The 27,577-nt window shown below is 43.8% G+C and overlaps 2 protein-coding genes across 2 annotated transcripts; both read right to left on the bottom strand.

The window, feature by feature from the left end:
• Positions 1–748: 748 nt before the first annotated feature.
• On the bottom strand, positions 749–6,566 carry POLR2D (RNA polymerase II subunit D). Its single transcript, XM_009089337.4, has 4 exons — positions 6,412–6,566; positions 4,723–4,903; positions 2,472–2,567; positions 749–1,370 (listed from the first exon to the last, which is right to left on the bottom strand). The coding sequence occupies exons 1-4, from the start codon at positions 6,482–6,484 to the stop codon at positions 1,292–1,294; spliced, it is 429 nt and encodes a 142-aa protein (XP_009087585.1). The 5' UTR covers positions 6,485–6,566; the 3' UTR covers positions 749–1,291.
• A 4,823-nt stretch (positions 6,567–11,389) lies between these two features.
• On the bottom strand, positions 11,390–27,155 carry AMMECR1L (AMMECR1 like). Its single transcript, XM_050978066.1, has 7 exons — positions 26,787–27,155; positions 24,316–24,760; positions 19,035–19,145; positions 18,439–18,553; positions 17,591–17,681; positions 16,526–16,622; positions 11,390–14,787 (listed from the first exon to the last, which is right to left on the bottom strand). Exons 2-7 carry the CDS (start codon positions 24,720–24,722, stop codon positions 14,676–14,678), a joined length of 933 nt encoding a protein of 310 aa, XP_050834023.1. The 5' UTR covers positions 24,723–24,760; positions 26,787–27,155; the 3' UTR covers positions 11,390–14,675.
• Between the last annotated feature and the right edge of the window lie 422 nt (positions 27,156–27,577).

Below are 27,577 nucleotides of genomic sequence, written 5' to 3' on the forward strand. Positions count from 1 at the left end.
CTCATACACAAATCTGTTTGAAGTACTGTGTTCCAGGTGAGGTGAGCCCAAACGGCTGTCACACACCAGTACAGCCTCTCAGCCCAGCAGCAACATTACATTTTTAGTAATATTTTATTTCTCTCCCTTTTGCAAGATCAGTGAGACTATCACTTATTATCACAAATACACAAATAATCTTAACGTATCTCTCTGCCTCTTTCTCCCAACATTCTTTCCTGCAAAATTTTCCTTCTTTCAGGTGTGGTGGTAAAATTACCAGACTTGCAAAGGCTTGTTTAAGAAGTTTATCCTACACAAAAGAACATTCCTTTCAAATAAAAGCTAACAATCTGAATCTCCCAGCAGCTGGGCTCTGGTAGCACTGGGTGTGTGATCCCCACAGGCTGCACCAGGAGCCAGCCCTCCACTGTGTTCCATTCTTGATGGTTTGGTTTCATCTCAGTATTAGGGCAGTTATAAGGAGCTCATTCCTCCAGGGGTGGATACTTGGCTGTGTTAACATCAAAATTATTTGGTTTCTTCACTTTTTTCTTTCTGTAGCAGGATTGGGTGTTTGCAATCACTTGGCACAGAACAGGGGAGCAGAGAGGAAGATGCTGCCCCAATGCTTTCTCACTGTGATTGTAGTCACATCTCTGATATGTCCTAAACTTCACTGGGGTCCTTAGACTCTTGGAGTCCCCAGATCTCCAGAATATATTCAATAAAAAGCTCCTCATTAACAAAAATCATAATAGGTGCCCAATATTTATGAAACATACAACTTTAATTTAAAATATCTTTTAATTTACACTAAACAATAATAGAAAAATATTGAAGCTGTGTAAATTCACTTTCCCAATCAAACAATAAAACAAACAAACAAAAACCACCAGATATTGATGCTGCTCATCACTGAACCTTCTGAGAACCAAAAAGAAGTTTCTGCACCCTTTAGAAGTTCCTAAAAAACACAAAATCACATCCACATTTCTGCTAAAAACCAAAAACGTTGAAAATTTTTAACCTGGGGAGACGGATTAGGGAAGAAACAAATACTTGAGCCCCTGGGAAAAGGCCTTTCAGGTTCTTTGTTCTCACAATTCAGGGGGTCCTTGCCAACATATACACGGAACAAACCAAAAGGACAATGCTGATCTCCAGTCTGAATGCACCTTTGGGAACACAGCACTGGAGCACCCTGCATCCACTACCCTTGCTCAGCTGGGAGCTGGACTGATCCAGAGGGCTGAGAAACAGCCCAGCTCTTCAGGATTTTGTGCTCAGATAAAGGGGCTGAGGGTTAACCTTAATACTGGAAGCTGCGTTTAGTCTGAATGTCGTCGAGAATCTGTTGTAATTCTTCATCTTCAAACCGGCCCTCCAGGCTGCAAAGGAAGAGCAATAAGGAGGCATTAAAGGTTTCAGAAATGATCTCTCTCCCTTGATTCATTTCAGTCATAACTCTCTCCTGTCAGTCTCAACACACTGTCACCCACCCGTGACCACCAGGAACCACCTGTAACATCTCTGTAAGAAGAGTGCTCTAATCCCTAGGCACTGCTTCTTCTTTACGTGACAAAACTCCATTGTTACCAGAACCTTCTGCTGAGTAATTTCAAAATGTGTTTTCAAAAAGGCAAGGCAGGTGTAAGGAGACCTCTAAATGAAGTTCATGTAGCTGAATGCTCATAAGCCAGTCCATTCTTGCTATAAATTTAACATAAAATCATGGAATGGTTTGGGGGACCTTGAAGATCATCTCATTCCAATCCCTTGCCATGGATAGGGACACATTGTACTAGACCAGGTTGTCCAGAGCCCCATCCAGCCTGGCCTTGGACACTTCCAGGGATCCACGGGCAGCCACAGCTTCTCTGGACACGCTGTGCCAGGGCCTCACCTCCCTCACAGGGAGGAATTTCTCCCTAGTATCTAATTTAAATCTACTCACAGTTGAAGTCATTCCCTCGTCCTGTCACTGCTCTTGTAAAAAGTCTCTTTCCATTGTTCTTGTAGGCTCTTTCCAAGTACTGGGAGCCCACAATTAGGTAATCTCAAAGCCTTCCCTTTTATATAATGACAAGTAAGGAAGAAACAGTAATTCAGATAATTCAGATGAATGTTTATTCCTTCCTTTATCTCAGGCCATGAAATAACCAAACAAGACAAGAAGAAGCTACTGCTCCTCCTACATTATCCACAAAACAGTTCATTTACTCCAACAGAAAAAACTCCAAGGAACACAAACATAGCCAGCCAAGAACCCAAATTTAAGAGGTTCACACTTGATGCAGTAAAAGCTCTCAGAAGTGCATTAGAGACATGTACAAAGTGTGCTGCTGTCAGATCAGTGGGTAGGGGAAGAAAGACCAAGACCAAATGTTGTTCCAGCAAGGGAGTTGGATTGAAGAGAGGGTACCAGGGCATGGCTGGCCGTAGGTCACAGGGAAGTGAGAGCAGCCTTTGTACAATGTGTAAGTGCTTACCTAGGAATCAGAGCTTTTGCTTCCTCAGCTGTCTCAGGACACAAGTTAGCCAAACACGCCAGTTCAAACTTATGGAGCTTCTTCTGCAGCAATAAGCTGTAAGGGAAGACTCCAATTTGATGGAATTACAAGACAGAAATAAAAAGGGACTTAAACTGAAGCAAATGCTTCTCTTTTTGCACACTGCTTCTGACACTGAAGTTATTTTTTTTTCAGGAGAAAAGACTCATTATATAAATGCATAGAGGAAAGAATAAAATCCTATCTGCTAACTCCACTTCCTCTGAATTACTCTGTGAAGTCTGGAAAATCCTCCCATTTATTGCAATCAGCTGTCACTGAAATACTGAAAACAAAGCACTTCAAAAGGCTTGACCTGGACAATTCATCACCCTCCATCAAGAAATTCTTGCCTCGTTACGAAAACAAAAGATTCAATTAAAGAACAAATCACTCAACACCACTAAGATGTACTTTTGTTAAAAAATGTGGGTGTTAGAATGGTAGGTGCTGCTGCCTATTTCTTGTCCCCAACAAACCTCTCCTGTCGAAAAGCAAGTTGAGTTAACATTCAGGCAATGCAGTCAAACTTCCACTCAACACTCACTGCAACCGGCTCAGCAATAGAAGCAAGAAAGGCTCTTTTGCAAGGTTTTATTCCAGCAGGGTAACACAGTAGCTGAAGGAAAACCCGGCTAAAAAGAGAGCAACCATGTGGAGCAGGCAGCTTAAGAAAGGGAAGGGGTGGGAGGCAGAGCTAAGGGCTGGGCTCCAGGGAAAGAGGGGTGACCACAAGGGATGCCAAGCCAGTGAGGAGACAGGGGAAGGAGAAACCAGAGGAAGCTGTGACACAAAGGTCCATTTGGGAGTCTGCTTTTTCCCCCAGGAAGGCTAACTCTATGGTAAGTAATTACTGATGTTTCCAGGGCTGGGGACTTGGGATTGACCAAGGGGAGAGAGTTCAGGGAATAATACATGTGAAAAACGCCAATCACTTAAAAAAAAAAAATTAAAAGTTTAATAGTAATAAAATGGTTATAAAAATAGCAATATAATTAGAGTTATAATAATTCAGACAATTTGAATTAGGACAACATGAGACAATAGTCCAGGTACCTTTTTCTTGGCAGCACAAGCCCAAAAAAGGACACACGTTAACAGAGGATTAACCCTTAAAAACAATAACCTGCTGCATATTCACACATCTCATACATGATGCATAAATTCTATTCAAACATAGGATTCTGTCTGGTCATCCTCAACTTCTTCCTCTGAATCCTAACGGCACCTCTGAGGCAGAAAGAAGTTAGTTTCTTCTGATAAGAGGGCAATAAATTCTTTTTCTCTCAAAGATTTAAGTGTCCTGTGGCTGCTATCTCGCTGCGAGTCCCTTCTTTAAAAAAGTATCCTACATAGCATAGTTTCTATTTTAACATTTTTTTATAACCCAAAACTATATTTAACACACTACTTAAGAGAATTAACACAGCATTACTTTTTAACACAACACATGTAACATTCATTTTAATATTTGCAAAAAGCCAATCCTAAACCACGCATTTTTCACACTGCACTTTTGTAAAGCAGGACCACTATGAGGGATCCAATTCTGTAACACAGCGCTTGTTACACCCCGACCTCGCCGCTCACCTCTGCCAGGGCCTCTCGCTGATCTGAGTGACCCCGAGAGAAGTTAGAAAGCCTCTTTTCCCAGCCTGGCACTTGAAGAAGGAGTCAGAGCTCTTCAGTTCTCGGTCTCAAGGTTGTTTATTGTATCTTATCTATAAAATTCTTTCTCTGAAGCTCAGCAAGACAGTCAGAGGCATTCTCCCTCGCCCCTGGGGTGGTGTTATGTCTTTATACTAAAAACTACATGTTTATTTACAATTACTTCCCAATACCTGTCACCTATGTTAGACAGTGAGCTTATACTCTAAACCAATCTAAAACTGCTAGCATCACAGCAGAAGATGGAGTCCAAGAAGAAGAAGAAAGGCAGGACACGCCGAGATCCCTCCATCTTGCCCCCTGAACCCCCATTCTAAAAAACGCCAAAATCTACTTTTTCACCCCGTGATAAAGTCACTGTCATTCTACTGAATTTGTCGTGGCTTGCAGATCTTCATCTACGGTTAGTAACATGCTCCACAGGTCATAATCAAAATCACAGGCATTTTGGGCTCTGAGACCCCTGGCAGGAGTCTTGGCTGCTCAGGACAGCCAGAGGGATGTCCTGGGTCCTGACACTCACCTGCGCACGCTGGCGATGGTCTCGCGGTTTTTGAAGCGGCTGAAGCGCGCCGTGTAGTTCAGGGTTTTCATGAAGACTTCTGACAGCTCCTGCTCATCCTCCGCGCTCTCGTTCTGCTGCTTGCGGTGCTCCAGCAGCATGTGCACCTCGGAATTCAGCAGAGTTTCTGCAGTTTCAAACTCTGTGGGATGAATGAGGGAATGCAAGCATGGAAAAGGGTGTTTGAAAAGGGGAATGGCACAAGTTTTGTGTGTAATTCAGATCTGGGTAATAAAGAAGTGAAAATGTCTTTCAGGGCAGTTGTGTGAGGCCTTTCATCAAAGACTGGGCAGCATTTCATACTGGAAATGCTGATAAAAATTACACTTTGAGTGACAGTCCAAGGGTTTGTCTTTTTGACCATATATTTTACACTTCCAGCCCTAACATTCAGATTTTTTTATATTTGTGCAGTATATTTTCTTCACCAATTTTGGCAGAAGTAATGCATGACTTGATACAGAATAAAAAAAAAAAAATCTAGAACTCTAAAACTCCACAATATTCAGAAGTGATGCCACAGTCTTCAGAAGTCTCTGTGCTCTTTTAGTAAATATGAACACTGTTAAATGTTTTTAAAAAGGCTTCATTTACTTGAAAAGTTAATTGACCTACTGAAATTTTATTATCAGAAAAAAAAATTTAACCAATCTTAAAAATTCTCCCCCCCTTTTAGCCAACTTTGGATTCATCCATCATCACCATCATCACTGTATGTATTCCAATTACAAGAACATCTTTCAACATCAGAGTATGAGCTGTTCAAAGCAACAGGGTCAGAGGCTGCATCCCAGAAAGCCTGACAGCACTGTTTTATACAAGCAGATACAAGGACTGCTAGAAAGGGGCTGGCATCTCTTATTTTGCACTGAGCAGTAAATCAGCTTGGGCTCAACATGAGATTTTAGCATTAAACAAACCTGAAAAAATAGTCCTTCAGAACTTGCCTATTATTCATAACTCAACAATGCAGTAATGCAGCATGGTGTCCATTTTTCCCCTGCTCCTTTTTTTTTCAGGGTGGCTGTGAGGTATAAATACATTTCTAGAATTTATACTGAATTAATTGTCTGAAAAAAAAATACTCTGGATCTGGACAGCTGGTTTCCTAACTGCATCAGTATTCACAAATTTCCAGAACAGCTTAGGTTGGAAGGAACCTTAAAGCTCATCCAGTTCCACCTCTGCCATGGGCAGGGACACCTTCCACTGTCCATCCTGGCCTTGGACACTTCCAGGGATCCAGGGGCAGCCACAGCTTCTCTGGATACCCTGTGCCAGGGCCTCAGCACCCTCACAGGGAAGAACGCCTGTGTCAATAAACATCACTGAAAAAGCTTATATCAAAAACCAACAACCTTTTCACTACAACCTGACAGGATTTTTAAAATTATTTTTTAAATATCCTATCCACACGTAGTGGCCCACCTAAGAACCGCCATATCCTAAAAATCATGACATCCTTAAATATATACAAATCATTTATTATCCTGATTTTTAACACTCGGGGCTTAGCAGCTGCTGGAGAGGCGCTGAGCAGCGCTCCGGTCCAAGGAGCCGCTCGGCCAGGCCCGTACCCTCAGAGGCGGCCGCTGCCGGCCTCCAACCACCCCTCCCCGAGCCCGGGCTGCTCGCCGCCCCTGCTCGCACCTTTGGGGAAGACGAGCTGCGAGGCGTCCTCCTCCACGTCCGCCGTCCGCGGGTCGCTGCCGCCCGCCGCCATCACCGGAAAGCCACGGCGGAAAGGGCGGCCCCGCCTCACGGGAGGGAGAGCGGGCGGCTCTCTGGGCGGGAACGGGAACAGCAACGGCAACGGCTCTGCCCGGCTGAGGGCACTGCCCCGGTGAGGGGCGGGAACGGCTCTGCCCGGGTGAGAGCTGAGGGCTCTGCCCCGGTGAGGGCTGAGGGTTCTGCCCGCGTAAGGGCTCTGCCCCGAGTGAGGGCTGAGTGCTCTGCCCCGGGTGAGGTTCGAGGGCTCTGCCCCGGGTGAGGGCTGAGTGCTGTGCCCGCGTAAGGGCTCTGCCCCGAGTGAGGGCTGAGGGCTCTGCCCCGGGTGAGGGCGCTGCCCCGGGAGAGGGCTGAGGGTTCTGCCTACCATGAGGGCAGAGGGCACAGGGCACGACTGCTTCTCCCTCTCTCAGAAGGGCAAGGGCCCGGTTTTACCCTGGGCCCTGCTGAGGATGAAAGAGCTCGGTTGCCTCTGTGGGGCACTGAGGGGAACAGCGGGATCAGGGAGGCTGAGTGCTCTCCCAACAGAGCAGCTCTCAGAAGTGTGTTTAAGCTCGCTTAGTAATTAGCTGCTTTTAGAGAGAGAAAGCAGCGGGATGCTGAACGTGTTATGTATGAACAGAGGGCGAATAGCTGTGACAGACCAAGACTCTGCAAGGTGGGGTTCGGCCTCTTCTCACAGACGTCGAGAGGACATGGCATTAAGATGGGCCAGGGGAGGCTTAGGCTGAATATCACAAAGAATTTCTTCACTGAAAGGGTGGTTGGACATTGGAGTGGGCTGCCCAGGGAGGTGCTGGGGTCACTGTCCCTGGGGGTGTTTAAGGAAAGATTGGAGATGGCACTCAGTGCCACAGTCTGGTTGACGTGGTGTTCCATGGACTCAATGATCTCAGAAGTCTTTTCCAAAATAATCAGTTCTGTGATCATGAAGCCAAAGTCTTACCAGGCATGAACCAGGGCCCGAGAGCAGGAGTGTGGGGACTGAGGGAAACAGCACTCGTCCTTCACATGAGCAAACTCTTCTGCTCTGTCCTTTAGGAAATTACCAAAGAGCTCAAAGCTGCGCTGGTGCCCCTCACCAGACTGCACGGCAGCATCTGCCTGCCCAGGAGCACCTGAGGACACCGAGGCATCAGAAGCATCTTCATTCACAGCAGTGCATCAGGCAGCTACAACCAGCTCCATTTCACTACCAGAACATCCTCCAGCTGGACAGCAAACCCTAACCTTAGGAAAACCTTGACTGTGCCAGAGTTTCTGTCTAGCTCACTGTGATTAATAGACCTTGGACTGTAAGGAGGGAGTATTGATATCATAAATAGCACACTTCAAAAGGAAGGTTAATTTTCAGACTATCCCAAAGCAATCTACAGACCCCTAAAAGTCATGGGTGGGCTGAAAATGAAGATAATTCTTCCAACACTGCCAGCAAAATAACTTAGGGAGCAGTGTTTTCCCTAGGGAGCTCACACATAAGTGCCTAACCTAAGACTCTTAAAGTAATCGTCTTATCAGTCCTTACTATGTCATCCTGTGCCCTAAAGAAAGACAAAAATAGACTGTTGAAGGATTTATGATGAAAACACTCCTGTTCTCATAAACTTGTATCTGAGCCTAGGTGAATGGTTTCCTGCATGCTGGGAAAAGGAATTAATTAAAAATAAATTGGAAGAATGTGAAGAGATCAAATAATAGATTTTTAATATTTGTTATCTGGATAATGAGCATAGCAAAGAAACTGATTGGAAAGTAATTTGCTAAGTGATACAAGCAGAAAGACATTCAGGAAGATGGAATGGAAATATCTTGGGGAACATCTGGCAAATTAAACAATTTCAATTAGGCTTACGAGAAAAGAAGGAAATCCATGCCAGATTGAGGAGAGAAGCATTTAAAATCAGTTGGAATCCTGATGGCTTCTCAAATAACCCATCACCTCAGAACATTGTGATTCTCAGAGCAGTAGGTAGCTCACAGAAGTTTACATTGTTAATTTCCCTTTTTGTTTTTCCCCAAGGATCCATTCTATTTAAGTATACAAAACCAAGACTTTACAGGTACAGTTAAAGAGGCTATCATGAAAGATTAAGTTTATTATCACTGATGTGTTTGGTTAAGGTCTCAGGAGCAAAATAAAAATGTTCCTGAATGGAAGCTGCTTCCCCCCACCTTTTTCTTTGTAAAAGAATTTTAAAAATAAACTTATAAACCCCATAGTAAATATTGCTCAGCTGCTGCAACAACCCAAATGCAGCAGAGTATCTGATCTTTTGTTAATTTTAAAATGCACTGGCTTCTTCCTCACTAATAATGACTGGTTTGGCATTTATCAGCAAAATATGCATAGAAAAGTTAGGTGAGCTTGATTAAAATAGTCAGAGTAAAGGAACTTTCAGGCAGCTTTACTGGTGACACCCTAAAATAAACCTTTGGAAAAAAAAGAATACTTGGCCAAATGTAATTTATCATGAACGAAGTCTCTAATATTCCATGTTCCAGGACAAAAAACTTTCTTTGATCCGTGCTGGAGACAGGATATTAAGGAGCAGGTTGTTAGACAGACCTCTCATGGTAATTCCTGTGTAGCCACAGTCTAAACACAGATCCTGGAACAAATCATTGCAGCTACACAGACCTTACAAAATGCTCAGCTAAATATCTCCCTGTAATCAAATGTGGAAATAACTAACAACAAGGATATCCTGCTACCAGCATAAACCTATTTTGTAATATGCTTTCCTTCTAATTCATCAGCAGAAGCAATGTGATTTTTCTAGGAGTTTTTTAAGCTTTCTAGCAGTAATTATGTCTTTTCTGTGGAGTGCCAGTGTGATAGGTAGATCCTTGTGGAGATAACCACCCACTGAGAGCACCATGTGCCGCAGTAGCCAGCATTGCATAGACAGGTGTGATTTTCATCTGTGCAATTAAAGTTTAACTCTTCAGGTTTAGGTCTTCACACTATTTTACCTTTACTTTTACTCCATTTAAAATTATATATCCAAAACCATAATGAACGAACATCTATAAGCAAAGTAAATTTATATTAATATCTAGTAATAGTCCTAGTAAGACTCTGAATGCAGAACTACATGATCTGTTAAGTTTTTAAATACATATATGACATTATCACCTGGTTGTATAATACATAATTTATGCCAGAATTAGTCTGACTCTAAGAGCAGTCTAGCTGACCATAGAAAAAATATGGTTCGATAATCTGGATAGTGTTTAATTTGTACAATGATATACTTTAAAGAACATGGTAGCAATGCTCTTCTGTGCTTGCTGTGTTTTGAGAGTGATCATCAAACATATTCACAGACTGTGGCAAGACCATTTCAGGACCTTTCCTATCCTACTGCTCCATGGCCTATCAGTGTACATGTTAATTTATGGAATTGTATAGGTAAGTGTTCTGATTTTCATTTTTATCTTGAAGATAAAAAAGGAACTTCTCCATCACAGATAAAATAAATTTAATTTTTTGTGTTAAAAAATACTAGTATGCTTCCTTTGAAGTACCCTCTAGAAGTTTCTATTAATCTTTCTGTAATTTGGTTTGGTGCTAAATGACTAATTCATTTTGTTTCTTATTTCAAACAGAAGTAACAACAGAAGAATCTGTTTCCAGGAGAATTATCCTGGTTTATATTTAGCCTGGATTGACCTATTTCAGTGTGCAGTCACATGCACACCCTTCTACCTGGCCTCATCTTCCCTGTGAGCTGCTGAGTGTTCCTGTGGGCAAAGAAGAACCTCTGATGAGAGAGAGCAGGCAAAGATTTTATGTCTGATTCAAAAGGAAACAAACAAAAAAAATCAAGTAGGAAACGCATATGACACTAAAATACACTAATTAAGCCACTGTATTCCTGCCAACAAAGATGAGAGAGCACACTTGGTAACTCCTCAGGGATAGTAGGGAAATGAGTAACTCAGAATTCACAAAGAAATTCAGCTGGAATTCACCTGGAAATCACATTAGTCACAGCACGCAGCTCACACTGCCTAAGAGATTGACTTTCCAGCCTTCCTAGTACCAGCACCTGAAAATAGGGTTTTGCTTTGTAGATGTTCTGTGATAAATGAGCTTCTGAGGCATATTTAAGTCAAAACCACCCTCCCCCTTGGTTTGGTTGGTGTTTTTTTAGGGTTTTATGACTGTTCATTGACATCCAGGGTTGCCCTTCCCAAAGCCCCAGGAAGAAAATGTAGCATCTCTAACTATACAGCTCCCATAGATAAAAAGTTAACAATTATCTGAAAAGGTATGGAAATAACATGTAAGCCAGAGATCCACTGCAAATTGTAGAAATGTAGTATTAAAATTCTACAATTCAGTTAATTCTGTCTCAAAGCAAACATTAAAAGAGTAAGAATCTAGAAAGTTGGGTGTTTTATTCCTCAGAAATAAGGTTTTTAGATCACCTGAAGACTATAGCCCTAAAGTGTACACAATTTGTTCTCAGTTCATTTTAGAAGACAAAACCCCAAAAGAACAATTTTGAGTTTGAGAAAGATTTACAGTACTCTGTAAATATGTACTTTATACATTTCACCATCATGACAACTGATAGAAAGTTATTGTCCAGCAAGCATTATTTCAGGATACAAAGACACTGCTATGCCATTATGCCAAATTGAAACCATAATATTTGGTTTCAATTTTCCTACTATTTTCCCTTGCTTTCTTGTAGTGAGCCTGTTTGATTATTGGTGTGTTTCCAGACAGTTGTCACCCCACTCTGGCAACCTCCCTGGTTTTGAATCTGTGGTGCAATTTACAGGTTTGCTATTCATACCTGTAATATATTGCCTGTCTCTGCAGAGGAGAACAATTTCACCTCATCCCCCATAAAGGCTGTGGGAACTCATATAAAGAGGACAGTACAAATAATCTTTATCCATTATGATTTATTCTCTACAATACTTCATTAGAGGATAGAGTTCAATTATTTACACTCAGAAATTATTATATAGGTAGGAGGCAACCAAGTGTAATATAAAGAATTGGTCTGACGTCTCTGCACTGTAGGTCAAAAGAGGTCTCCTGCTTTAAGGAAATAAATTAACCAAAAAAAACCCCAACAAAACAACATGTAGTTTCTGAATACAAACAGAAAACAGCACTAATAGTCAGTGAAGACTGCAGAGGTTTGTTAATGTACTATGAAAACAAATTATTCTGTGCAAAGGTTAAAATGAACTCTTAGATTTCCTTACAGATTTTTTTTTTTGTTCTGATAAACTGTAGATATGTGATATTTTGACCATGTAACATTCCCAAACCGAAATGGCTTCAGTTGAGATTGACTGTTGAACAACATGAAAAAAAAAATTAAGAACCTCACAGTGGAAACATTTCAACACTGACAGACTCCAGTGATCAAAGACATTCTCCTGTAGTTACCGTAAAACAAAGACATTTCATCATTGCAGTGAGATTATTTATCAGTTGTGGTTGTCATGAGAATAAGCCCTTCTAGACCAAAAGGCACTTGCTTCTAAGGATGAGTTATTCCAGATCAAGCCAGGTAACAGTTGCTTTGAGGAGTAGTTCTAACCAGCTGTCCCAGCCAAGCAAACACAGAGAAAATCTCACATCAACTGGCCACTGATTTTGGTTGTCTCCATCCCGAGGCAATTCAAACTGCAGTTTGTGCCCATGTCACCTCTTTCATCCTTATGCATAGCTGCCATGTAATGATCTAGAAACGGGATTATTTCCTGAGACCACCTGTCCTTGTCATACATTTCTCTGAGCTGACTTAGCTATTGACACAGTTTTCGACTGATTTTATAGCTGGACCCTTATGGGACTAAAGCTGAGAGGGCCTGTTCCTTAGGCAGCAGACCAGTGGTCCTGATCTGCCAGCTTCTCTTCTCACTGCAACAAGACAAGAACACAGTACATATTTAGAGGCATTTATGTTTTGTTTGTGTTTTTTTAAACAGACTGAGTGGGGAAATAGAAGTGGGAGAGGACAAGACTTCCCCAGTCCCAAACCACCTGTCCCACTTCAGGCTTAAACCAACCAAGTTACTCAATCCTAAAATTCTGTTCTTTAAAAAAATGACAACTAACCCTCCCCACCCCACCCTTTAGTCATCCCCTAGTCAAAGAAACTGAAATCAGGAAAACACTATACACTGTTGAAGACACAGAACAGGGCAAACACCTGAAAAAGAAACAGTATAGTTGAAAAGCCTGGCACTGTATGCCTGCATGACCAGTCTCACCGAGCGTGCTCAGGGGTGAATAGTTTTAGCACCATTTTTTGCCTTTTTTTAAACCTTTTAGAAATGAAATTCTAACATAGAACACTTGAACAGTAATGAGTGTAGCCCTATGTATCATACTGTTTGACAGCTGAAAGGTGAGTGGTATGCCTGGAGCTGACCCCACCCTCCCCCATCACTACATGGCACCTGGGGGAGAAACTACAAACTGGAGTGGTTTGTAACGAGACTCATTTATTCTCAGCAGCAGGAAGTCACAAAACAATCCTTTCATCTTCAATTCTTTCCAACAACATCACAAGGGAAAAGTGGCAATTTGTAGGAATGACCCAATGCAGAAGGAAAGCTGGGTCAATATTGCACCATTATCCAGAGGAATCCCCCTCACATCTCTCTCCTCCAGCAGAACTTACACCAACATGAAGCAAAATTGCACCAGTTGTGCCTTGCTTCCTTAGGACCAGGAGCAGCACCCTGCAGTTCTCAGCTTCCTACCAGCCCTATTCCCTACCACACCACAGCATCATTTCAGGCTTCAAACACCAGCCAATTACAACACACGAGCCGGCTCAGAAGATGAGTGCAACCAAACAGCCATGACTCTGCTCTGCACTTGTGTTCTCTTCCCCAGTCATTACTGACCCTCCAGAAGCTTGGAAAACCAACCAACCAACCAACCCCACCCCAAATTGTACTCTGAAGTCCAGTTATCTCATTGAAAGAGTGCCATAATTTAATGACATCCCTCAATGATGCTGCAGAATACAACTGATAACTTCCTTTCAGAAAAGAGTATTCCTTGTGATCATCAACCACCATGGGAGAAGAACTACAGAATGCACACAAGTTTCATGCCATTTGGGTAATACAGATTTCCCCACTCACTGCCTGGATGTGGCAATCAATGACTAAGCTGAGTAAGATAAACCTTACCAGCAAAACTGACCAGCACCATTCCATAGGCCTGGAATAAACTGGAACACCCACAGCCCCTAAGATCAGTAGTCATACTGGCGAAAGTGGCTGTTCTATCAAAAGGAAGGTCCCCAAGACTGTTAGCTTAAATTAAAACAAATTTCAGTCACTGGTCACACTTGTACAACTACAGTCAATGCTCTGCAAACCCCTCCCCAGCCCTAATCCTATCTCTTACAAATATTTGGAAGCAAAATTTGGTCGAAACAAAGACTGTTCAGGGACACTCGAGGATCCTTTCCTCTGTGTACACAGCACGTGCCACGTTGCTCTCTTACAGGCAAAAACAGCATTGTAATTCATAGCAGCCTTCATCACCAAGAATCCAACCTACCAAGGATCCGAGCCTTAAAGCCTTCAAGGGTTTATTTAAATAATGGATTAATTTTTCACATGTTTTCTGTCCATGAGGATGGGGTGCTATCCAGGTGTTCAACCCTCCCCAATATCATGATGTCCGCCTGTGATGCGTGGGGACTGCAATCAGCTCTCAGTACACAACAGATACCAGAGGTTAAAAAAAATTATAAAGAACCTAAAAAATGTTTTGTTGGACTCCGTTGCCCAGGCTGCCAGGGGAATGCTCCTACTTGATCTGGGGGGCTTCCATAATAAACAACTCAAGTTTCCAGAGTGTCAGTAACACCCAGGAACAGATCAGTCCGAAGCAGCACTATCACTCCTAAAGGTCTTCTGCACCTCACGACAGTTCGTAGGCATGGAGCCCCAATCCAACTGAACCCCCGCTGGGAGGGAAGGCTGAGATAAGGCTTGGGCCCCTGAAGTCCTGTCACGCTCTCACCCTCCCCCCAGGTCAGTGGGAAGGCAGACTTGGCAACGGAAGCTAGCATCATAAAATGGTGCAGTAATAGAAGTAACTGGACCAGGAAGAGGAGGCGTCTGCCCCGATGATGTCATAGCCGTTGGCAGCAACTGGGGAGTGGGACTGGTCATGCAGCCGTGTGTCAGGAGTAATGATTGTAGAGGGGGGGGGCATGAAGGGTGCCATTCTGGAAACAATGCTGGCGGGAGGCCATGTACTCTGCATAACTGATTGTCACCTTCTCACTGCGGTACCTGCGGGAACAGGCAGAAACACAACGTCAGACTGTGCAGCTGGAGCATCGGATCTGCGTTCCCCCCGACGAAGGCAGGAATGATGAATCTGACTCCATGTTCTCAGAAGGCTCATTTAGTACTTTATGATACTATATTATATTAAAGAATACTATACTGAACTATACTAAAGAATACAGAAAGGAAGCTTACTGAATGCTAAGAAGATAATAATGAAAACTCCTGACTCTTTCCGGAGTCTCAACACAGCTATTGAACTAATATTTGGCTCATCTGTCTTCAGAAGGTTTGTATTCAAATAATATTCCCACTGCTGGATATCAATCCCACTATAGGTTTGTTTGTTAAGTCAAATAATTAGGCAGGCAACATAAAAGACAGATGGTGTTGTCAGCCCGCAAATACACGAAACCGGTTAAAATGCCTAAAAGCTTGGCACTGATTGGACAATGAGTCAAAATAACTCACACCAGAATCCAATGAAACAATCACCTGTGGGTAAACAATCTCCAAACACATTCCAAAGGAGCAAAACACAGGAGAAGCAAATGAGATAGTAATTGTTTTCCTTTTTTTCTGAGGCTTCTCAGCTTCCCAGGAGAAAAATCCTGGGTGAAGGAATTTTTCAGAGAATTTGAATGCAGGGACTTGACATAAAACATTCACCCCAGACTCCCCTCCAGCTCACAGCCAGTGATGACCAAGAGGAACTCACTGGTATGAATAACCTATGTGAGCCTGAATTAGCTCCAGGGGCCTGAAAAATGAGTCCCAATCAAGGTGATAATAATTAAAGGGATGCCTGAAGTAGCACACAGGAAATAAATGATCACTTTATATTCTTTTTTATTCACAAATTGCATGAAAAGTTTGCTGGAAGAAACTACAGTGATTAAATAATCAGTATTTCAGTATTTTTTACTTTTGTGGTTATCTCCACACTTGAAAAGGTAGTGAAAGAAATGGAGAGGTAAGTAAAAAGAGGTTTATTATAGGACATAAATTATTTAGTCCATGTTGTACAATCAAAATTCACAAAATGTGAAGTTCCTTTGGAGAGAGTGGAGTAGGTCTAAAGCACACTAAACAGTCAGCTACAAAGTGGTTGTGAGTTGCACTAGGAACACATTACATGAGATTTTAATGAAAACTTTCATCCTGTCACCTCCTGTTAAAGAAAACCCTGCATACTCACCTCATTTCTCTAGAGGTAAAGAATGACCTGATAATTTAGTGTTTCTATAGAAAACCAGAAAGTCCCAATTTTTACTAACATAAAGGGGGCAGAAACCAATAGGACAGCTGGGTGTACAGAAAGCAAGCAAATTCTGAAAAACAGCCAAACTTGAGTGTGGTTTGGTTTTAAGACAGGTGTCACCTACTAATAGCTACAGCATTCAGAGATGAGCACACTGAGAAAAGGAAGTTCGTTGAAAAGATGCCAAAAAAAACCCAACCTTTTCAACTCTTAAAGGTTCTGCTCCTGATCTTTCACATATACAGTAATACTAAAACCAGTGACACTTAGAAAAATGCCAACTTTGGTCCTGCATGAACCAAACACATTGTGCTGAATTCCATGAGCATTATATGCCTAACACATGGCATTTGTGATTTGGTCTTTCACACTACATCTCCTATGGAAGAGGCATAAAGACTTACATCAAGCACAAATATTTTAAATGACCCAGAAAACACTATAAAGTAAAATTAAAAGACAACAAATACATCTGCTTACCTGGTAAGTTTAATTGTTTTCCTAAAATCATTGGTAATGGGAGCCTTAAAGCCACCTTTCCTGAGTAAGGAGTCTATGGTCTGGATCTGATCCCAGTCTATTGAAAAATAAAAGCAAGGCAAATTTTTCAATATAAAAAAATATTTCAAAACCACAAGAGATGCATTAAAAGGACTCTAGAAAAACAAACAACTAAACAGGAAACTCTGAGCTTTAGAAATCCTAGTGATGAACTGGACATACATGGCTTGATGCATGCACACTATCTGCACATGCCTACCCCTTTAAACTCATACTGGAGCTGGTCTATGACAGAGCAATTCCATTTTCCATTCCATGTCTTCTTATAAAGGTCTGTGCCTTGCTACTGTTGCAAGGACCCTGAATTTTTTCATCATGTGCCACTTAGCTCCCTCGAAAAGAAGATAATACTAATCTCTTTACATAGACAAAGTGGGATTGATGCTCTAGTGATAGCACAGTGCACTGCTATGTGAGAGATCAGTTAAAATTCCTACCTTAGTCTTTTGCCCCAGAGCCAGGAGGATGCGACCACTCCACTCTGATAGGTGGAGGAAAGGAGGAGGCAATATTTTGAGCTGTTACCATGGTGACCACTACTCTATTTGAGTGGGAAGTGTGCTCCAGAGGGGCTGTGTTTCTAGCCCTCCTCTGGAAGATGCTACTTTAGCAAGAATGAGGAGGAAAGTGACTCTCCTGTTGGTGCTGTGCAGCGTGCAGTTATCCTAGTTGGTGGGAGAAACATAGAAGAGGAAAGATGCAATGCTGAATGAAGCTGGAAGATCCATACTTTGAGATCCTCTATTTCTTCAGCCCTAAAACATTCTGGCACTAAAACACAGCTGTGCAAAGATATGGGATGAGAGACAGGCCAAATGAAAACCCAGCAGAAACTGTATCTGGTGTCAGTTGTCCAGATTAAGCCTGGTGGTTCCATGGCACCACTGTGAAGACAGCATTGTATTCCAAGCCCCAAATTGATAGATGGTTACCCAATTCTGTGACACAATGTGTTGACATGTTTGGCTGCCATCTCAAACCCACCTTGTTCCTTAGCAACCTCAGGTAAATACGTGGCTGTGCGTTTGACACCTTTCTCATTGATGAACTCTATTCTGATCCCATGGATTCCAACCTATAGATGGAAATGAACAGCCAGATAAGAGGTGTTTGCTAGCACTGAGCCCATGACTGATTTGTCATTCCCACAACGCCGTGCATCTCTCTCTCTCTCTGCACAGTTTGGCTTTTGCCTTGGTAAGGTCATTCTCTTCCCCACTCTCTGCTCTTGCCTGGCAGGTCTCACAAGAAGCTCTCAGCCATCCTTCCTAGACAAGCCTCACCAGTGGACCTGCCACTTCTCCTGAACTAAGTCTTGTCAGTTTTCTATCTCTTTTGCCACACAAGAGAGATAAAATCTCTGCACGCAAGAATGATGCCTAAAATTACCTGACTATGAAGTCCATATATATATATATATATATATATATATACACATTCTTCTTGAATGAAATACACTTGAATGTACAAGGTCCTAAAAACCATTCATACCTTTGGTCTTAACTACTTTTTATTTCCAGTTCCTATCCATACCATTAAAATACTTCCCAGGTTTTTATACAAGTATTTACATCCATTTCCTATTGGGCCAAGTCCATGAACCACTTTCATGTTTCTTTTATTCCCATTCAGATCCCCCCCAGCCAAAAGCACATTGCTGGGCCATTCTCTTTCTTCCTTCCTTCCTTCCAGTATTCCAGCCCCATTTCTTCTATTCCCAGTCTCTTCTACCCCATACACCCCTGTAATGAAGGAGATACATCGCCATGTACTAACCCGAACCCGAATGGAACGAGAGAGTGATGCAGAGTTCCAAATGCACCTGTTCTCACCTCCCAGTCCAGGTAGTCACTGGCATCCTCAAAGTTAGTGAGGAGGGAGACAGAGCAGAAGAGTTTGGGCAGCTCCTCGCGGGTCAGGGGGGGAAATCGGCTGTCCTTAAGTGCACTAGAGGGAAGAGACGATACGTCACCCAACACAAGCACCAAAATAAATAGTCAGATGCTTAATTATTCCCCTTTTGATTATGCCTGCATGAAACATGCTTCTCTGCTACTGCAGAGAAAGTGATTTGCATCTCTCCCTAATCTAATGAACTGTAATACCAGTGGCAAGCCTCCTGATGCTGTCCAATGCCTACTGCAGGCTGAGAGAAATTACGTGCTACAGATGTCAAAACTGTTAGTATGCAAGATAGCTTTGACAGCAGCCTTAAAATGCCAACTGCAACTCACCTTTTGCAAAGATGTTCCCCTACATCCTGATACATCACCTCACTGTAACTCTCCTATACTCAGGTATAGTTCATGATGAAGCATATTACATTGAACTATGTTGATCCAACATCCTAATCTTGAATCCTTACAGATCTTCAGTGAATGAATTGATTTCATATTTATTTCATGTTTATTTCACTTTTGACAGTTACCTGGTTAATGTGTATTCCCTGAGTCCTGAGTGAAGATTCATGGCTGAAAAGGTCCCGATGCAGCCACGAAGCCGCTTGTCTCGCCCCGTCTTCCACGTCACAAAGAGTGGACTGAAAAGGCAAAAAAAGAAAGAAACCCTCCAGCCTCTACAGATATTTGGTTGCTAAGGGGAGATATCCAAGGTATGAAAGAGCCCCATGCCTTTGCTTCCTCTCCCTGCAGTAAACCCCAGCAGGCAGGTTTGCTCACCTGCTATCTACCAAGAACAAAACTTCATGCCCACACCCCCCACATGCAAGCCCTAGCACTTCCCTCCACCTTGTCAGCACACTCCATGCTCCCCAGCAGGACTCTGGAAGTCCTCCCCAGACACCTTCCTGACCAGACTCTGGGCTGTCTTCTAATGACTGAAATGGTTATTTGATGCCACTGATTACTTGTCAGTATTGGCCTCACTTTGTAGCATCCACTAGTTTCCAGCATACGTCATATAAAATTAATATAGATGATGCAAGTTAGTTCTTTATACTTCTATAAATCAGACTTGCAATAAAAGCTTTTCTTTTTTGCTTTTTAAGGAATGAAAAAAAATCAAATTTTTTTCCCTGTTATTTCCATGAGGATCTGACTTCTGGGTCCATCCCTAAGGCTCAATCAGTTTATGTCCACATCTTTTGCTTACCTTACATTTGATTTGTATTTACACACATTTTCTCCTGTTGAACACATATCTAAAACACTATTGGTTCTACTCAAACATCACCTGGATTTCCCCTTTCCTGTCTACCATCACGAATTTACAAGCACAACAGTGGATTCTCAAACTCAGCAGGCTCATTTCAAGCTGTTAAACTACATCTCCTGATTTAGCCTTAAAGAATAACAACTTCAGAATAATAGAGCTCTACGAAGAGATAAACAGGTAAAGATGACTGTGAACATTAAATACAAAAAAATTAACTTCTACAGGAGTGAGTGAAATTGCAAAGAGCTGCAGAGAGAAGCACTAAAAGGACAGTGGTGGTTGCAGCTCTACAAGAATGTCCGAGTATCTGCAAAATTCTGTAATGCAACTGATAATGCTGACCTAATTATAAAAGCAGGATGAGTGATTCTGTGCCTTGTTCAGAGCACTGAATGCAAGACATCAGTCTGTGGGTTTCTACTGAACTTTAAATATTATGATTGCATATGATTTTCTGAGATTAAAAAAACATTGATAGGAGATTTGAACCATCAAGGCTGATTTGACAACATAGCTCAGACATTTACTTTCCTCAAACTCTTGAAGCTCTTAACAGCAATGCACCTCTGCAGCAAACCTTACAAAAATACTAAGATGTTCTGTTCAGACAACAAATCCAGCATGGAGCGTGGATGATTTGTCAAACACAGCAACAGAACTTCTTAAGTCTAAGTAGCGAGAACATCATTTAAACTGTAGTAATAAATCAATGTCCAGTGAGGCTCCTCAGAGCAACAATGGAATTAAATCCATCACAGCATAAATTCATCATTCAGGATCTAGTTACCAGCTGTGACCAACAGCAAAAGTACTGCCCAAAAAGTACTCACCCAATTAACCCTTGAGTGATAATTGTGAAGGACTTTGCCCACAGAGGAAGTGGAAACATCCTTCCACACCCAACAACAACCTCCTGACTGGCTCAACAAAGGCAGGGGATTTGCTGTTCTACTTTTCCAGTAACACTTCAAGGCTCTTACAGGATATAATTTTTCTACATTTTCACCTATCTATCATATGGATATCTATCATATGTTGAAAGAGCATACAGAAAAAGAGTGTAAGAAAATACATAAGAAAACTTAAAAAAAAGAAGACACTAAACTTACACAGGAGATCTCTGAGAAACACTACTGCCACAAGTTCAGTGGAAATTTACCCTAATCTAATAAAAACTTTGAAAGTACTGCTCAGTCCATGTTACACTCACCCCAAAGAGAAAAGGCAAGGGAGAACATAAAAACCATCACTCACAGAATACAAATCTAAGTGAATTCCCCTTCAATTCAAATTGCAGGTTCACATTTTCCATTTATCTCTTTCCCCTTCCAAAGGGAAAAAAAATCCCACAACCCATCTTTCCACTGAGCTGCAGCACAGCTTTATGCATCTATAATAGAAGAGATATTATCAGAAGGGAGAGGATAATTGCATTCAGAAGGCTGTATATTTTAAAATGCCTTAAAGCACATTTAAAACCATTTTTCATTGTGGTCAGAACAACTGAGGCATACAAAAAGATAAGATTCTGCACACATAGATAAAATTTCACTATTTTCACTGCAAAGAAGATGATGTTTCTATGTCTGAAGAATAAATGCACTCAGCAAATTGCAGGTGCAGCTGACAATAAGGCCATTGTTCCAGAGCCCCTCCTTGAAAAGTGTTATTTCCCAGATGTACTCAGAAAAGTCACAACAATCTTTTGTCCATGTTCACCCAAGAGCATTTACTGGTACTTTGCAGCCATATCCTCAGCAGATTATGTCAACTGCTCCTTCCCCAGCCACAACATCCCACTTTTTATATGTTTGATGAGGGTTTTTAGGCTGAGAGGAACTAAAACTAACAGCAACTAAAATTTAGCTTCATCAATTGCAACTACAAAGGGAATTTTAAAGTAGAAAAATACAGTTTGTTTGAATCAGGCTTTAGCTTGTACTAGGGAAAAACCTGTTACAGAACAGACCTTATGATGCAAGTATCCTATTATTTGGCAACTAGAAACTTCCATGGTATAGCTCTAGCACCAGTTTGTAGTTAAAAAGAAACTATTAAAAAATCAGACTGAAGTACAAAAGTGGAAAAAGTAACAGACCAACTACTTTCATAGGTTCCAAATTGTAATTCCTTGCAGTAACATGAATAGTAACGGGGATATTTCCTTCCTTTGCCAAGTTAATTCAGACATCACTCCAAGGCTTGCAATGCCACCATCTCTCCATTGATCTGTGACCATCACTGCTCACACTGGAATAAGGGAACTTGGCTTCACAGGTATCTACAGCTCCTTAATTCCCATCAGGAGTGCTGTCCATGTGCATATCCCCTCAGGCTGGTGACTGAAATTCATGTGGTTTTCAATCCATAACCCTGTAACTTGCATGTTATTACATTGTTTTTGCCAATCCTGACCTTCACACCTGATTTTAGCTTTACTTTAAAATTCAGCACCAGTTTAAAAACCAGTCAAAGAACAGGCTGTGCCTCTTTCTATTAAATCAACAGTCTCTTCTCTGTCTGTCCAGAGAGACTCCTGGTATAAACCTTTGTTTTGTCCAAAGATCTCTTACACTGACATTAATTATGTCACAAAAGGCCACAATGCTAATTATTTCTGTATTTTCACTTTGCTTACTCTTGTATTGGGTAATATTTGGCTTGAAATTCATTACAAGACTGTCTCAAGTGGGGCAGTTCTTTGTGTGCTGCCCTCCAAGAGAGCAAACTTTTCCATGGGGTACATCCATTTCCTGGGAGCAACAGAACAAATGCTGTAACACAAGAAAATCCAGGTAAGCATTTGCTGACAGGGGAAGCTAAGGGAAGGGCTGGTTATGCTTTGTTGGTGTGCTGATCTAAAAGACTTCAATCATAAGAAATAACCAGTGAACAATTTTTAACTTTTCAAATCTGGGCATAAAAATTCAACCAGCTGCTATTCCCCAAAGGACATCCTTTTTTGTTACTAGTCAACAGAAAAAGCAACAAAATCCAGCCAGAAATCCCCTCTGACACCAAAAGAATGCAGCTCTATAAAACCATCTCTCTTACCGGCTTAACAGAGCACCAGCAAATAACCCTTTGCACTGAGTGACAGAACAACAAGCAGACTGACACCAAATCTTCTAAAGGGAGCCCACTCAGTGTAGGTATGAATACCAGAAATGTTTCAGCCTGGGGAGTCCCTGGAACTATTTGATATCCCAGTCCAGAGCATTTCTGTGTCCATTTGGATTTGCAGCATTAAACAGCTTACTCTGCAGCAGCATTCAGAACATGTATCCATAATCCAGCTGGAATAATAACTGCAAGGAAGCACAACCTACATCCACCCTGACAGCAGAAAGGTGGGCAGACACTGAGCACACAGAAAGGAAGTCCTTGACCTGTTTAAGCCATTGTTCTTTACATCAATTTAAAATTCATTAGCTTAAATTAAGGATGTCAGCAACTTTTTATTTTATCTATTGTTCTGGAGGAGGCCCCGGAGGAGTGTCAGAAGGTCCATCTGTCACTGATCTTTCCCATATAATTCTTTTAACAAACATTTTAAGAACATTAACATTTCCACACCTACGCAGTCAACCTTCAGACAAACACTAGCTAAAGCTCACCAAAGTGAAACAGCTTCATAAATCCTTCTCCTCACTTCTGCTCACACACATCTCCTTTCCTCCTAACCTTGGTACCGTCCTTGAAAGTTAACTCTCTTGGCAGTGCTGGCTTCATGGTTGGACTCAAAGGTTTTTCCAACCTATATGATTCTAGAATTTTTCCCCACATTGCCCAGCTAGCACGATCTCCTTAACACATCTTCTATAACTGGTAATTTTTTGATTCCCCTCCCTGCTAAACCCATTCACTTGGACAGCTGAAAACTTCTTTGAATGTCTTTGTCCAATCCTCACCAGCCCAGCATTTGTTTCAGGATGAGCTGGAAACTTGCTCCAACTTTAACTTTTTACTTTATTCCCTTCCCATTTGCTTTACAGAAGGAAGTCTCTTCCCCTCTCCAAGTCAGTGTCTGACATTACAAGCTGGAGCTTCTTCAAATTAATGACATTAATTTGGTTTTCTAGTACAATTTTGTAGGTGGTACTACTCAGTTAATTTTTACAGAGGAATCTACCTACAAAGAAGGGGGGAAACTTTACCAGAACATTACCATGAAGCGGGTTTGCACTCCTCCACAAAGAACACAGTGCCTCATGGAACACACCAGACTGTGAGCAGAAGAAGCACCACACCTCTTCACACTTGGCCTAGCTCTTACTGTAGAGCTAAGCACTTCCTCTCTCTAAGGACACTCTTTAAAGCTCACTCACCTCCACCAACAAACAGCACTTTAATCTTTCGTGCAATTACAGTGCATCCTTTTGCTCCCAGCAGACAAAGCAAGGAGCAGAATATCCCCCTTTCTCCCTGCACACCCCTCTTCCCACTCCCCAGAGGAAACCCTTCACCCTTCCCCAGCCACACCACAGCTCTGGAAGCTGTTTCCCAGCTTTGCTCCCACACAAGGCTGTACTCACTAGGGGTCATTGGTAAATCGAGGAAGCCGTGGCTGAGGGAACCCGTAGAGATGACAGTAGAGTACATCAAAGCAGTAGCAGCACATCTCTGCTGTCACCACCAGGTTCTTGGTGCTGTTGGCAGTTCCATTGGGCCGAGTGAGTGGGCTCAGAGCTCCTGAAGTGGGATTCATTCGAGTAATTGGGGAATTTCCTGGGCCCAAAGTCAAGTCAGATACGTTCTCCCTTCCATTATTCCCATCTGTATGCTGGTGGTTCTGAAGAGGACCTGAACTGGAGCTTGGTGCAGTTGTGGTCTGATTCCCATGACTGTGCGTTCCACTCCCAGACAATTTGGGCTTCTTCACCCCACAACAGCCAGCTGCCAGCTTGGGCTCAAGTGGAGGAACACAGCGTCTTTTTCCCATCCTGCTTCAAAACTCGCTGCCTGGAGCACTGCAGAACCCTGGCATGGAGGGGTGGGGAGGGGGAAAAGCATTACACAAAGAGTTACAGGTGGAAAACCAACAGCTGCTTCCTTGCTTCTGCTACAAGCAGAGGAAGAAAACCCTCCAAAGCACGTGACCAAGCACAGCACTAAAGGCAGCTCAGCAGAATGGGTGTTTTCACACATAGATTGGGAGAGTATGGACACAACCTGCATGCAATCACACTTTCCAAGGTATTGAATACTTTAATAGGTGGCTCATCACAAAAAACTCTCACCAGACTTCCTATACTAAGAACAAAACTGTGGGAAAACAGAAGGAAAAAATACTTGGGACTACAGATACACCCTATCCACTGCTTTTCCTGCTCACCCATTCCTCCTCACCAGTGGCAAAAAAGTGCACTTCCCTCCCCTGCTCCTGAGAGAGAGTGACAGCAGCCCAAAATGACACCTTTGGGGCTGGACTCCCAGGGCTGTTGCCCTTGATTTAGCACTGGCAACATCAAAGAGGAGCTAAAAGTACTGAAGCCACCATTTTCTAAACTACAGACTATTTTCCAGACCACAGCCTGGAATCTGCATTTACTTTCTGGGACTGGGTGAACGAATACAGCTCCCAAATAAACATGACAGGCAAGATGTGCACGACAGGAAGAGCTGAAGCCAGCATGGTCTGAACAGAGGAAAGTGATAATAGCAGGAAACAGGCATGGTACAAAAAACCCAACAACCCAGAGCAGTGTTTTGCCTGCAAAGATGAGAATATTAGCTCATGCAGCACAAGAAGAGGCGGAACAAACACAGGGAGGAAAGGCCGTGCAGACAGAGATGAACAAACATGATAGGCAAGGATTACAGGTCAGTGGCAGGAGCTTAAACACCAACATCACCGTGAGATCTGAGTATACAGGGGAGAGAAAATCAGACTGTCAAATGGGGCTCAAAGCACGGGCACGTGAGACACAGGGAACACCACGGGGGGACTGAAGTCACACTCAGCTCTCAGCAGCAGCGGCAGGGAACTACTGTGACCACCAGAGCAGCCCTCCAACCCTCCCAAGCTGAGAGCACACAACGCTGGGGGGTGAGGGATGACACGCACTGAAATTCAGGTTGTGATAACTCCCTCCCTCCCTCCCCTGCACGTGCAAAGACAGTAAACTTTGTTCGTGAAGTTTCATCGGTCACAGTAGGAGTCACAGGACTCTGAACTGAACCAGAACTGATGATGGGAAGGGTGTTGAGAGGTGCACCTCGCATGTCCGCAGTGCTTGTTCTGCTTAGGAATCCTCACCTCAAGGTTTTAGAAAGACCATAAGGAACAATTTACATGACCTAAAGAAAATTATAATTTTTTCTTTGAGCTCCACTTTTGCAATAATAATAAGATTAAAAAAAAAAAAAAAACAAAACCAAAGAGGAAGGGAACCAGGCAAAAGAAAAGCATAACTTTGACAAAGCGACAGTGTAAATTCTTCACTGCCTATTAAAAGTAACCCGCTCTGGCTCTTTGAGGGTGCTGAGCCTTATGAGCCTTCTCCGGTTAGCACTGACGGCTCAGCCGCATTGGGGAAGATAAATCATTATTTATTTATCTGGAAGCACAACACTTCATTCAAGATCGGAGACGTGGCAGGGGCAGGGGGGAGCTTCCCTCTCTTCTCCCCTCCTCTGCAGCAGGGGCCTAACAAAGGCGGCCGCTCGGCTCCAGCCCCGCTTCCCGGGAGCGCCCCGCGGGCGGGCGGGCGGGGGGCACACCGGGGCACCGCGGCGGCGGGACGAGCCCCGGGCTGCCGCACACAAACTTTGCGGGGTGTTCGGGGGGGTCCCGCAGCGCCGCCGGGCCCAGCCCGGGGACACCCCAGGGACCCCCCGTGCCCCCGGCCCGACCCCCCCACCCCGAGCGGCCCCGGGGCCGCCAGGGGGCGCCGCGGAGCGGGACCCCCCTGCGGCCTCCCCCAGCCCGGGGCGGGCGGGCGCACGGCGGGGCCCCCTCCACCCGCGCCTCCCTCACATCCCCGGTGGGGGGGGGGTCACCCACCTCCTGCACCCGTCCCGGCTTCTCCTCCGCCTCAGCCCCGCCGCCGCCGCTGCTGCCCCGCAGCCTTCTGCCGCCTCATGGGGCCATGGGCCTGGGCGAGGCTCCCCGGAGAAGCGGGCCCGGCGGGCGGGGGAGCGGGCAGGGCCCGCCGCGGCCGGGGCTTCCCGGGGCGGCCGGAGGACCGGAGCGAGGCCGCGGGCAGGTCCGCCGCTATCCCGGCAGCCTCCTCCTCCTCCTCCTCCTCCCGGCCGTGAGGTAATGAGGGACGGACACTCATAGTCCGCCAGCCTCCCGGCGGCGCCAACACAGCCAAGGCCCCAGGGCGGGCGCTCTGCCCCACGCAGAAACCATAGAGACGCGCGCCTCCGTGCCCTCCCCGTCACGTGAGCAGCGCACGTGCGGCGACAAACAGTTCCGGGGCGGAGATGTCACTCGGCAGCAGCGCCGCTCTGCCATTGGCCAGCGGGGGCGATGACGGCACGAGGGGAGGGGCGCGAGGTGGGGAGCGTCCATTGCTCGTCTGGAAGCGGGGGGAGTCTCTCCACCCCTCGGTGCCCAGAGCGTTGGTGCGGCCCGGCGGGCTGAGGGCGGGTGCTGTGAGGGGAGAGCGGGGCTGCCGGGCTGTCTGAGCGCTCAGGGAGCTCCGGGTTCTGGGACGGCTTTAATTATAGCCGCGTGTAACGGATTGAGGAGAAAAGCCAAGATACCACAACGGCACCAACGCAGAAATTACTCTTTTAGTGTTTCCAGCCGCCATCGGGGCAGCCAGATGCTTCCTCTTCCGCCCTTCT

Source organism: Serinus canaria, chromosome 9 (genome assembly GCF_022539315.1).
Source record: "Serinus canaria isolate serCan28SL12 chromosome 9, serCan2020, whole genome shotgun sequence".
Classification (NCBI taxonomy): Eukaryota; Metazoa; Chordata; class Aves; order Passeriformes; family Fringillidae; genus Serinus; species Serinus canaria.

Coding starts and splice junctions, on each gene's coding strand:
- POLR2D (XM_009089337.4), bottom strand. CDS start 6,484: ATGGCGGCGGGCGGCAGCGACCCGCGGACGGCGGACGTGGAGGAGGAC. Junction 4,904..6,411: donor GCAGCTCGTCTTCCCCAAAG/GTGCGAGCAGGG, acceptor TTCATCCCACAG/AGTTTGAAACTGCAGAAACT. Junction 2,568..4,722: donor ACCATCGCCAGCGTGCGCAG/GTGAGTGTCAGG, acceptor CTTCCCTTACAG/CTTATTGCTGCAGAAGAAGC.
- AMMECR1L (XM_050978066.1), bottom strand. CDS start 24,722: ATGGGAAAAAGACGCTGTGTTCCTCCACTTGAGCCCAAGCTGGCAGCT. Junction 19,146..24,315: donor CGATTTACCAATGACCCCTA/GTGAGTACAGCC, acceptor TTGCCTTTTCAG/TCCACTCTTTGTGACGTGGA. Junction 16,623..17,590: donor TGAGGTTGCTAAGGAACAAG/GTGGGTTTGAGA, acceptor ATTTTTCAATAG/ACTGGGATCAGATCCAGACC.